Source organism: Lagenorhynchus albirostris, chromosome 15, assembly GCF_949774975.1.
Source record: "Lagenorhynchus albirostris chromosome 15, mLagAlb1.1, whole genome shotgun sequence".
NCBI classification, from domain to species: domain Eukaryota; kingdom Metazoa; phylum Chordata; class Mammalia; order Artiodactyla; family Delphinidae; genus Lagenorhynchus; species Lagenorhynchus albirostris.
The window spans coordinates 65,729,210-65,742,248 of record NC_083109.1 but is presented as its reverse complement, the minus strand read 5'-3'; the positions used below and the strand labels follow the sequence as shown (position 1 = coordinate 65,742,248).

The following is a 13,039-nucleotide window of genomic DNA, read 5'->3' as shown; positions in this document are numbered from 1 at the left end:
ACTGGGAGAGGGGAGCAGGTTAGCTACAGAGAACTTGTGAAAGTGCTCCATTTGGCTGTATCTGTTCATTCACACTGCAAGGCCTCCCTACCATAACTGGAGATTACGTTATATAGTTTTTCTAACCGATTTTCTCTCCATGAGGGCTTGTGATTGCTTTCTGACCTGTTATACGTGAGCATCTCCTCCCCCTTCTGAATCATTCAATTCCTGCCAAGTTCTCCACCCCAGCTGTGGCCAGGAACCAGGTTCTGTTGTGTGCACAGAGAGAACTGAACTTCTGATCAGAGAGAACTGAACCCGCAAAGTCCCCATCCAAGACCTAACCCCAGTGTTTCCTAGACAGTACCAGGTAAGATGGAGGTGAATGACAGCTTCTTTGGGTGGGGGGGTGTTTATATGTGTGTGTTTATCTGCCACAGGGCAGTAAAGTATATACTGAACTTAAAATCTGAAGACCCAATTTCAAATTCTGGCAGTGCCACTTACAGCCCTTGAGCATATCTTGTAACTTCTCTGACACTTCTTTTCCTTTACTGCAAAATGAGGATGGTGATATCGAGAGAGAGGGCTCAATGGGAATATACATGTGATATGCCTAGCACCGTGGCCGGCACATGGGTGATTGATTTAATGTTAGACAGCTCTGAATGTGGTGGGCTGTGGGAGGAGGGTACCGAGAGGGGTAAAAAAGACCCAGAAGTTAGACACTGGAAAGAAAACTCCATTATGCAGAAGTTTGTTCACAGTATATAAGGTGAATGCCTTTTATTAAAAAATATCTTTTTAGGGCTTCCCTGGTGGCGCAGTGGTTGAGAGTCCGCCTGCCGATGCAGGGGACACAGGTTCATGCCCCGGTCCGGGAAGATCCCACATGCCGTGGAGCGGCTGGGCCCGTGAGCCATGGCCTCTGAGCCTGTGCATCCGGAGCCTGTGCTCCGCAACGGGAGAGGCCACAGCAGTGAGAGGCCCACGTACCGCAAAAAAAAAAAAAAAAAAAAAGTATATCTTTTTAATATTTAACATGGAAGAGGCTGGCCTCAGAATTTGCTGGGAGTTAGAAGGCACCTCAACATTTACTGAGCCCTTATTCTGTATCAGACTCAGTACTGGCAAAGTGATTTATATTGACTATCTTGCTAATCCTTGTGGAAGCCAGATAGTGGGTGTTACTACGATGCCCTCAAGTTTGGAGACATGAATGGTGGTCAAGATCACTCAGCTGGTACCCAGTGGAGCCCAACCTGGCTCTGTAGCTCTAGGATCCCCTATAACACGCTAAGGATGGTGCCTCATAAAATAAACAGCTTTTCAGTCCAAATGCTTGTGAAATCAAAGCTCTGTTGCAAGAACTCTTCAAGGCACTGTGTACCAGTCATATGGGATTAGGGTCCATATAATGACCTTGTTTTAACTTAATTACCTCTTTAAAGATTCTATGTCCAAATACAGTCACATTCTGAGGTACTGAGGGTTAGGACTTCAACATATGAATTTTGAGGGGACACAATTCAGCCCATAATAAAGGATTAATTAATTTCCTCATTATTTCTCTTGGTGTTGTTTTGGTTTTTAGCCACTTATTAAGGGGTTGTTTGCACTGTCCTTGAGTATTTTAAGGAGGCTCCTGCAGTGATGTAAACACCTGTGTATAAAAATAGCAACTGAGTCTGGTTTCTTGCTCTCAATGAGCTCATGCCTGTGTAGAGAGGTATGTGTTAGAAAAAATAGCAGGAAAAGCAGGTTTAAAACTAGCTCTGCTACTAAACTTGCCTTGAAACCTTGGGGAAATCCCTGTCCCTCTTGGGATATTGGCCTAGAATGGGGGTTTTAAGCTCAAATGTCGACAAGAGCTGGATAGGTACAGTAAGTGCAGTAGCAAGTAGCTGTAACAACATAGGGAGTAGTGGAAACCCTGTTGAATTGGACAACATTCCATTTAATTTTCAGCTCCAACCAGTTGGTGCCAGGTTGAAATAAAGGCCCAGTGTTGCCAGGCCTTCTGAGTTTTCAAGAAAAATCTTCAATGCACATTTTAAATGAAATCTCCCAAATTTTAAATATTGGCAATTCAAATTTTTTCCTCCAAAGGATGAGGGTCAAACGTCTGAGCCAGCTGGTTATCTTAGGGTCTTTCTTCCCTTAAGTGCTCTGAACAAAAGACAGTACTGTTTATTGACAGGCACTAAGAAGGAAGGGGACATACTTCAGTTCATGTGGTCTAAGGATCCACACAGACAAGGAAACTCTAAGGGATGAAGCTTTCCCATATCTGTCCTCTTTTCTGCAGACAGTAGCAGGGTTCCGAGGGCAGCATCAGAATTAATTGGGGTTTGGTTGTTGCGTCTAAACAGGTTGAAAATAAATTGAGTCAAGTTTTATCGATCTCTTTTATGGGTCTATTGTCAAACGGTATTATCTTATTGCTGAAACGGGGAGGAGGCTTAATTGTTTGCAGTGATGAAGTGCTTGAACCTCAGAGCTTCTGTGAAGTGGCTTTCTTCTCACAGAACAGAAGTTCTAGCTTAAGCCAATTTTCACAATCAAACTTCAAGAAGCATCCTAATAAATGAGCGTTCTGCTCCCATGTTAGAAGCATTTGTTGGGATCTGGAGTGGCAAAGAAACTCTATTTCACAGGTCAAGTGATGGATTGGTAATAGCTACCTGGATGCTGTCCTGGGGAAAACCCCGAGGCCAGATCCCAGTCCAGTAAGGAAGGTGCTGTGATATTAGCCTCCTCTGTCCTGAGTGTGCTGGTGCATATTTGTCAATATTCTTAGAGTCTCAAGTGACAGAAACCCAATCTCAGGCAGGGAAAACTGTTGGCTCATAGAATTCAGGACAGGATATTACCTAGACAGGGGTAGAGATGCAGACGGGCCTCAGGAACAATAGTTCTGAACCAGAGACTTGCATGCCTCTGAGATACTCTCTGCCCCTTATTTCCATGTCTCTGAAATCTTCCATGTTTTCTTCACTCATGCAGAGCAGTTATCTCCACATGACAGGAATTATAGCCACCGACAGTTTCCAAAGTGTGCGTTTCATGGCTTCCACCAAGGAGAGACTGCCTTATGTACCCTTTGGTAACAAGCACACACACAGATTTTGGAGAGGGATTATGATTAGCCCAGTTTGGATTAAAAAATCATAGGAAATGACTGCTCAGCTCTGGACCAGTCAACTTTGAACAGGGGGAGGAATCATCTAAAAATATGTCAGTTTCCATGAGAACCATACATTTGGGCTCGGTGGGAAGAGAGGTCTCCAGAGCAAGGATAACATGAGGTACAGGACTTTCAAAATGATGAGTTTCTATCGAAAAGGGGATGACCACATGGCTGCCATACCAGGGGGTACAAAAAGAGAAGGAGATCCTCAGAAATATGTGCCAACCTTACCTGGTAGCTATAGCCCCTCCCCATCATTTTTGGCCTCATCTGGGAAGAGAAATCCCCACCTAAATCAGTAAGTTGTGCCTTCCAAATTCCAGTGAGCTGAAACAAAGTTATCACTCTAGCAGTTAACCAGGAATGTGCCTTCATTTTGTGGAAGAAGTTCCTGCTCTAATGACCGACGTATTAGCCGTCTCTTCTCAAGGCAGGTGGTGGCCTGAGAATTCCGTGCCTGCTTCCTGAGGACTGCTCCACCATGCGATGGCTGATGAAGTTCCGGGTCCTCTGGGACATCCACAGATCCCGCTGTGGCTTCTACCCTGCCCCTCAGTACCTGCGCTGCCAGTCTTTGTCGGGAGCTGGAGCCCCAAGATGGAATGACTGTGATACACCTGAGGAATTTAACTTTGCAAGTGATGTACTGGACTACTGGACTCAAATGGAGAAGGTAAGGAGGCACTCATGCTGGGGGGTGAGAACAGGATCGACCTCTTGCTCCTAGTAGGTTGAGGGGCACAGAACTAAGAATGGCTTCTGGCTAAGCCTACAAGTATCATGAAAAGCTTATGTTTTGGGCTTCAATTCTCAGCCTTGACACTTCCTCAATTTTCTGAGCCCCAGTGGTTTTATCCGTGAAATGGGGATAATCTCATTTAAGAAACAAGACAGCAGGTGAAAGTATCTGGTACACAGTCAGGTAACTGTGACCAAGTGTCAAGTTCTAATCACAGGTCAGCAAGTTGTTGTTGGTCTGGATTCTCACCTTCAACTACTGGAACTGTGAGTCTAACTAGAATTCATCTCATCACACTTGGGCTTGACTTCAGCCTACACCGAGAGGGAGGGTACAGGCAACCTGACTGTGCACATGAACATCTGACCATGTAACAAAATCATGTCATCTATTTTCCTATGAGGATGGCAAGTACATCTGGAGTCTTCCTATCAACTACCTACTTGAGCGTGTGGCTTTAGGGTGTGTCCAGAGAATCCTGTCCCTGTGGTCTCCGCAGAAAAATGCACGTTCTTGGTTTGTTTTTCACCAAGAGACAGACCAAGAGGGGAGCAGTGGTGACACTAGGAGTTGGGGTAGACAGTGGGTGGTGTTCCAGCTACTAAGTCCCAGCTGGTAATGTCCACATTGTGAAAACCCACTGAACACTGTCTTTGTACAGAAGAAAGAATTCACCTGAGATGGAGTCAGAGAGTTGATGTATTTTTAATTTCCCATGAACATACATTCATATGTTAGTATTCAAAGCTTACATGCCTTTCATAGGGACTTTTTTCCTACCTCCATCTTTTTCCTTTTTCTGAATTTCCATAATAACTCCAGGGAAAATAGAGCCCTTAGTTATGGAGAGCCTTTTTTTTTATGTGCCATGTCAAGCACTTTGCACTTAATATTCTGATTAGATGGACACTTTAATTATCCCCATTTTCCAGTTGAGGAAACTGAGATTCCAAGGGATCAAATAACCTGCAGAACTCACAAACCTATTAAGTGAAGGAGAGGATTTGGGTCCAGTCTGTCTGATTCTATAATCCACTGTTTAACCTGGTCTCACAATCTGATGACGTCCAAACATCTCTGCCTTCAGACTACAAACTGACTTTCATCACTGCCCAGACCAAAACTCTGGTTAGACCTTTTGAATCATGAGAAATGGCTGGAGAGGCCATCATTTTTTTTCTGTATTTGTCTTCATAAAGTCCTTATTAGTTCACACATCAGCCCCTGGAGATTATCACCATGTAAATATTTGCTCAGGGAATGCCGCATCTTTGTTGGGTCATTGTCAGTTCCTCCATATCTCCAAACTTCTCCTACCCCCAGCATCTCCACCCCATTTACATTCATTCTCACAACAGTTCTGATCTGTCTGTTTCTACTTTTCCAATTGCCTTGATCGTGATCCGTGTCTCTCTAGTGACGTATGGTGTCTGACACCTAGCAATCCCTCAGTACACCTTTGTGGGATACATTAATTTTGAAACTTGCCGTATGAGCACTGTATGGATTGATGTTGCTCCCATGGAAGACCTTCTAGAGGGCATGCCACCATAGTCCACTCTGGCTTTCTGGGCCTCCCCTTACAACTTAACAAACATCATTCAGAAACTGATCCGTAGCCTAATCAACAACACAACCCAAACCATGACAAACAGAATTGATTTTGACTCAATTTTCAACACATTTTACTTTTTAAAAATGTTAAGTTAGAAATCCAACATTTTAATGTAACTTTTTTTTTTAGCATAATCCAGGCAACATACGTCCAGGGGTGGAATATAGTCACTCATTCAGGCCACCAATTTACAACCCCTGACTATCCTTGGGAATTAAACCCTATATTACTCTAGGCTCCAAGGATACTACACTCCAACTGATTCATGGAGCAGCCTCCCAAATCTATTCATGAGAGGTCACGTTCATGTCCAAAATCATTCATTCTGTCTCTTTGATACTGCATTCATTCATTCAGTTAGGATTTAATGAGTACCTTACATGTGTTTTCAGGATACAAGTTTTTTACCTCTTCGGTTAGAATTATTCCTAGGTCTTTTATTCTTTTTGATGCAATTGTAAATGGGATTGTTTTCTTAATTTTTCTTTGTGATAGTTAATTGTTTGTGTATAGAAATGCAACAGAACCCACACAGTTCAAACCTGTGTTGTTCAAGGGTCAACTGTATTTGCTTTATGCATTAGGTGCTCTTATGTTGGCTGCCTATATATTTACAATTGTTATATCTTGTTGGATTGATTCCTTTATTATTATGAAATGTCCTTCTTTGTCTCCCGTTATGCTCTTTTATTATTTTATTTCTATTTTTTTTAATTTATTTTATTTATTATTTTTGGCTGTGTTTGGTCTTTTTTGCTGCACGCAGGCTTTCCCTAGTTGTGGCGAATGGGGGTTACTCTTCGTTGTGGTATGCGAGCTTCTCATTGCAGTGTCCTCTCTTGTTGTGGAGCATGGGCTCTAAGAGCACAGACTTCAGTAGGTGTGGCTTGTGGGCTGCAGAGTGCAGGCTCAGTAGTTGTGGTGCCCAGGCTTAGTTGCTCTGCAGCGTGCGGGATCTTCTAGGACCAGGGCTTGAACCCATGTCCCCTGCATTGGCAGGTGGATTCTTAACCACTGTGCCACCAGGGAAGCCCCGCTCTTTGTTTTAAAGTCTATTTTGTCTGATATGTGTATTGGCACACCAGCTTCTTTTTTTTTTTTTCACTTCCATTTATATGGAATACTTTTTCCATCCCCTCACTTTTTCAGTCTGTGTATGACTTTAGATCCGAAGTGAGCCACTTCACAGGATATAATGGGTCTTTTTTTTTTATCAATTCAGCTACTCTATGTCTTTTGATTGGAATATTAATCCATTTATATTTAAGTAATTATTGCTAGGTATGTACTTATTGCCATTTTGCTGTTTTCTGGTTGTTTTGGTAGTTCCTGTTTTGTTCTTTTCTTCTTTTTTTCCTCTCGTCCCTTGTGATTTGATGACCATGTTTAGTATTATGCTTGAATTTCTTTCACTCTTCTGTGTGTGTACCTATTATAGGGTTTTGGTATGTGGTTGTTATGACATATATATATATATATATATATATATATATATATATATATAGTTTTTTTTTTTAAGTTGATGATCTCCTAAGGTCAAATGCATTCTAACCACCCTACATTTTTACTGTTCCTCCCCATGTTTGTTGTTTTTGATGACATATTTTACATATTTTTCTTTTGCATATCCATTAACTACTTATTGTGGGTATAGATGATTTTATTTCTTTGCCTTTTAACATTCTTACATAAGTGGTTCCTGATCTTGGAGAAGTGGCCTAATGTAGGAGATGTCCTATGGGCCCAGCAGCACACTCCCCTCTGGTCACCAGTGTTATATGCTCTAGGGTTATATGCTCTAGGGTCCCCCCCTCTGTGGGCTATGTGGGCCCTTCTGTTGTGGCATGGCCAACTACCGTGGGTGCACTGGTAGTCAAGGCTGGCCCCCAGACTGGTTGGCTGACATTTCCTGTCTCACGTAGTGGTTGCCAGCCTGTAGCCAGGTATGGTTCCTGATGTGGCTGGCCATGTGGCCTGGGATGTTCCAGGGCTGATCTTGGCTCACTGATGGGTGAAGCTGGATCCCGGGATAGCTGGCCATGGGGACTGGGGCACCTGGAGCTGGGGTTGGCCCACCGTGATTGGGGTCATCTTTAGATTTAATTTAACCCTGAAATTCCTTATTATTCCTTCTTTAGATTTAGAGTTGTTGTTTTTTAATTTATTCATTCAGTACATATTTAACAAACATTTACTATGTACCAGGTACTATTCTAAATGCTTTGATAAAGAATTTAAAAGTTATCACTAATTTTTTGTTGTTTTATGGAGATATAATTGAAATATAATTATCGCTGTTTTACTAAAAAAAACAAAACCCAGCAGTTTTTCAGGTCAAACCCTTAACACACTAGCATTCATATTGAAATATTTAGACATAAAATCTGGGGTTTTCATTGCAGAAAAGCTTTTGGTAGTGGATTTAACTTTTTTTTTAATAGATAGGGGGTTTTTAAGATTTCTATTTATCAACTTTGGAAAGTTAACATTTTTTAGCAATTTGTTTATTTCATTCCAAATGTCATAAAGTTATTTTTTGACATAAAGGTATTAATATTTCCATTATTTCTATTTTAATGTCTGTAAGATTTATAACAATGTACACTTTTGTATTCTTGATATTTTTAATATGTTTATTCTCTTTTTTTACTTGATAAGTCTTCCTAAGAGTTAACCAATTTTATAAATCTTTTCAAAACCAGTTTTGGTTTTACTGATATTCTCTCTTGTGTATTTGCTCTCCATTCCATTGATGCCTACTGTTATCTTTATTATTTCTTTCCTTGTACATTCCTTTGACTTAATTTGCTATTCTTTTTTCAGCTTCTTGAGATGGAAGTTTATGTCCTTACTTTTAAGCCTTCCTTCTTTTCCAATATCTGTATTAAAAGTATAAATTTCCCACTAAGCACTCCTCTTAGGTACATTATACAAATTTTGATATGTCATATTTTATTATCATTAAGTTCAAAATATTTTTTATTTGCCTTTTGATTCTTCTCTGGCCCATAGATTACATAGAAATGTACCGGTGAGTTTCCTGATAGTTGAGGTGGGTTTCTCATTGTCTTCTTGTTAATGATTCCTAGCTTAATTTATTGTGGTCAAAAAGTATACTCTGACTTTTGAAATTTCTGGAGGTTAGTAAACATTCCAAATGCAATGGAAGAGAATGTGAGTTATATCATTGTTGGGGAAAGTGTTTTATCTATGTCAATTAGGATTTAAATTCTATGAAATCTATCATATTCTATCATTAATTTACAGAAATTATAGAACTTGTATTTCATTTTAATTAAAAATGAAGCAAGCCCTTTCTATAGGCAATAAATTCTTATGTGTTTTAACATTCAAAAAGAATCATCTCATTCATCAATCACATGATTAATTGATCTACTTTCCCATTTTCCTTCTTTGAAGTATATTTTAGTTAGAGATTAACAAGGAGTAGCTATGTAGGTTTTTGTTTATTTAAATCAACTGTTTTGATCTATAATTTACCTAGAATACAATTCACACATTTTATGTGAAAGTTTAATAAGTTTTAGAACATTTCTACCACCTCAAAAATTTCCTTTTGTCCTTTCCTAGTCAATACCCACCCATCCCCACCCTGAGCCCCAGGTAGACACTAATTTGCTGTCACTAGCCATTATATTTCTCTTTCCTAGGGTTTCATAGAAATGGAATAATATAAGATGCAGTCTTTTGTGTCTGGTTTCTTTTACTCAGCATGTTTTTGAGATTCATTCATACTGTCTTGTGTATTATTTCTTCATTCCTTTTTATTGCTGACTTAGTGTTTTATTTTTTAGATCTATTTCTCAATTTCCATTGGCTTCAAACTTCACTGCATAAAACTGTAAATCTCATATCCAGTTTAAAGGTTGTGTTTTATCTTCTTGAAAACATGCTAATCTTAATATCACATTATCAGATTAATTCTGAGCCCCCCAAACAGTAAATCCTTAAGCAATGTCTTCTTCAAGTTGCAAGAGTTAAGACTCTATAAACTTTTATCTGAATTAAAACAATTATTTTCACCTTGATACGCCAAACTTTCTATCATTTTGTAAACTCATACACAAATATTATATAGTCTGTTCCCCTTATATAGACAGTGCACAACTAGTCATTTATACTTGCTAACATTCCTTAATCTGTTGGAGAATAATTTTTTTCATAGCACTGATTTTTCCATAGATATGACTATATGTATATACATATATCTGTGTGTGTGTATGTATGTATATATGTATATAAGTCTTATCTCAGGTGAGACACACTCTTTTGTTCCAATCATATGAGGCAAAGATGGTACGATCATGTTTGCACATATGTGGGAAATAATTTCTGGAAGATTATACACTAAACAGTTATCAGTGTTGACCTTCAGGAAGTGACAATGTGTTGAGAAATTTGAAGAAATTTTTCTGTTCAGAAGAAATTTTTCTGTTAGTAAGATTGTGCCTTGCGTGAACTTTTACTCTGAACATGCTTTGTTTGGGGAATTAAAAAAACTTTAAAAAATTGTTTTACTTGGGGAAAATAAAAGACTTGATTTAAACAAGAAAATGAAAATTGTCCATAAACATTTAAAACTGTTTACATACATGTGTATATATATGTCTTGTTCACCATTGTATCCTTTTGGTCTAAGAACAGTACCTAAGAAATAATGAGAACTTGGCAAATATATATTGAATGAATGAATGGATACTATTATATAAGTTTGGATTTAATGTAAATGTGGTTTTCCTTTTCTAAATTGATGTTGTATTATAAGATTTCTATTGCAAAAATATTCTGAAAGTTTTTTGATTGGTTTTATCATATTCCATCACATGGAAGTAACAATTCTGTCGACAGCATATAGTTGAATTCTCAGTTTTTTATCCATTTTGCCAATCTACTTCTTTTGATTGGGGAATTTCATTCACTTACATTTAAAGTAATTACTGGGCTTCCCTGGTGGCACAGTGGTTGAGAGTGCGCCTGCCGATGCAGGGGACACGGGTTCGTGCCCCGGTCCGGGAAGATCCCACATGCCACAGAGCGGTTAGGCCCGTGAGCCATGGCCGCTGAGCCTGTGCATCCAGAGCCTGTGCTCCGCAATGGGAGAGGCCACAACAGTGAGAGGCCCGCGTACGGCAAAAAAAAAAAAAAAAAAAGTAATTACTGATAAGGATGACTTACTATTGTCATATTGTTAATTGATTCCTTGATGTCACAGCTTTTGTGTCCCTCAGTTCATCCCTTACTGCCTTCCTCTGTATTTAGTTGATTTTTTGTAGTGATATGTTTTGATTTTCTTTTCGTTTCCTTTTGGGAATATTCTGTAGATAATTTCTTTGTGATTACCGTGGGGATTACATATAACATTCCAAATTATAACACTTCATTTTAAACTAATAACAACTTAACTTCATTCACATACAAAACCCTACTGTTTTCCGGTTCCCTTGCACCTTCCTATATTATGTTATTGATTTCGCAAACTATATCTTTACATATTGTCTACCCATTAACATAGATTTATAATTATTTTTTATGCTTTTGTGGTTTCCATACAGTGAAAGAATAAAAAGTGAAGTTATGAACCAAAATTATAAAAATACTGTTTTTATATTTGTCTTTGTATCTATCTTTATTAAAGAACTTTATACTTTTATATTTAAGTTACTCTCTAATGTCCTTTCATTTCAACTTAACTCCTTTTAGCATTTCTTGTAGGGAAAGTCTAAGGATAAAGAACTCCCTCAGTGTTGTTGTTTTTTTTAATCTGAGAATGTCCTAATTTCTCCCTCATTTTTAAAAAACTATTTAATTTATATTGGAGTATAGCTGATTAACAATGTTGTGATAGTTTCATATGCACAGTGAAGCAACTCAGCCATACATATTCTCCCTCATTTTTGACGGACAATTTTGCTAGATATAGAATTTTTGGTTGACAGTTTTTTTTCTTTATCACTTTAAATATATAATCTCACTGCCTTCTGGTCTTCAATCCACTGGTAATCTTATTAAGAATTTCACCTGATGAGTCACTTTTCTCTTGCTGCTTTTAAGATGCTCTCTTTGTCTTTGTCACCTGTAGTTTGATTGTAATGTCTCTCTGTGGGTGTCTGGGTTTTCCTACTTGGAGTTCATTGAGCCTCTTGTATTTGTCTCTCCATGCCTTTCCTCAAATTTGAGAAGTTTTTAGCCATTATTACTTCAGATAAGTTCTATGCTCCATTTTCTCTCTTTTTTCTCCTTCTGATAGTCCCATAATGTGTATATTGGTCTATTTGATTGTGGCCCATAAGTTTCTTAGGCTCTGTTCATTTTTCTTCTTGTATTTTTCTTTTTGTTCTTCTGACTCATTAATTTTAGATGACTTGTCTTCAAGTGTACTGATTCTTTCTTCTGCCTACTGAAGTCTGCTGTTGAGTCCCTTTGTGAAGTTTTCAGTTCAGTTATTATATTTCTCAGCTCCAAAATTTCTGTTTGGTTCTTTTTATAATTTGTATCTCTTTGTTGATATTCTCATTTTGTGCATATATTATTTTCCTGATTTGCTTTAGTTCTTTGTGTTTTCCTTTAGCTTTTTCAGTGTATTTAAGACAGTCATTTAAAAACCTTTGTCTAGTAACTGCAGCCTATGTCTCTTTAGGGTCAGTTTCTGGAGATTCATGTTGTTACTTTGAATAGGCTTCTTCTCTTTTTCTTTGTAGACCTTGTGATCTGTTGTTAAAAATTGCATATTTAAAAGAAATAGCTTCCTCTCTCAGTCTTTGCAGCCTGGATCCAAGCAGGGAAAGACCTTCAGTAATCTGCTCAGTATGAAAACTTAAGGTCTTCTCTGGCATGTGTCTTTCCTGGTCCTGTCCATGTGTGTGTGTTTTTTTTTTTTTCTAGTTTTCGCTGCCCTTTAACATTTTAACTTTCTTAAAAGTCTGTTTCTTCTGGGGGACTTAAATGTTCTATTCTTTCTTTGTCTGTAGTCTCTAATCCCTAGGTAACTACAGGTCTGCAGTTTCCCCACACTGTGACATTTCCTACTGTTTTCAGATACCTCCAATATGCCATCATACCCATCTGAGCTCCAGGTCAGTCAAGACAGAAACCAGTGCCTAAGGCCGCCTCCAGACAAGCTAGAACGTTGCACACAAGTTTCAGTCTTTTTCATCTATCCCAGGGGAGGGGCTGGGAATTGGGTGGCTTCCTCTGACTACACTGTACCACATCAGAGAGTGGGTGGTGCAAGAATAAGCAAAAACACCACAAAATTTCTTACCATTTTGGTTATGACTTTTTATTGTTTGGGCATTTGTTGGTTGCTGTGGATTTGTGACTCTTTTCTAAATTCCTACAAAGCCATCTTAGTCTATTGTTGTTTACTTGATGTTTTTGTGAGGGAAAAAGGCCCTGGAGCTTCCAAGACGGACTTCTTGCACCTCTAGAGGTACCTTAATTTAAAAAATATTTCCTCAAATATTCAGGAATTAAATTATCCTCTTTTATTTTG

At 38.7% G+C, this 13,039-nt stretch overlaps 1 protein-coding gene across 1 annotated transcript in view; it reads left to right on the top strand.

Moving 5' to 3' along the window:
* The first annotated feature begins 287 nt into the window (after positions 1 to 287).
* Positions 288 to 13,039, top strand: part of LOC132505823 (acyl-coenzyme A synthetase ACSM1, mitochondrial-like) — a 38,800-nt gene continuing 26,048 nt past the window's right edge. The window contains exons 1-2 of the mRNA XM_060124064.1: positions 288 to 352; positions 3,603 to 3,845. Coding sequence (XP_059980047.1) covers positions 3,654 to 3,845 — 192 coding nt within the window. The 5' untranslated portion in view covers positions 288 to 352; positions 3,603 to 3,653. The remainder of the gene's footprint in view (positions 353 to 3,602; positions 3,846 to 13,039) is intronic.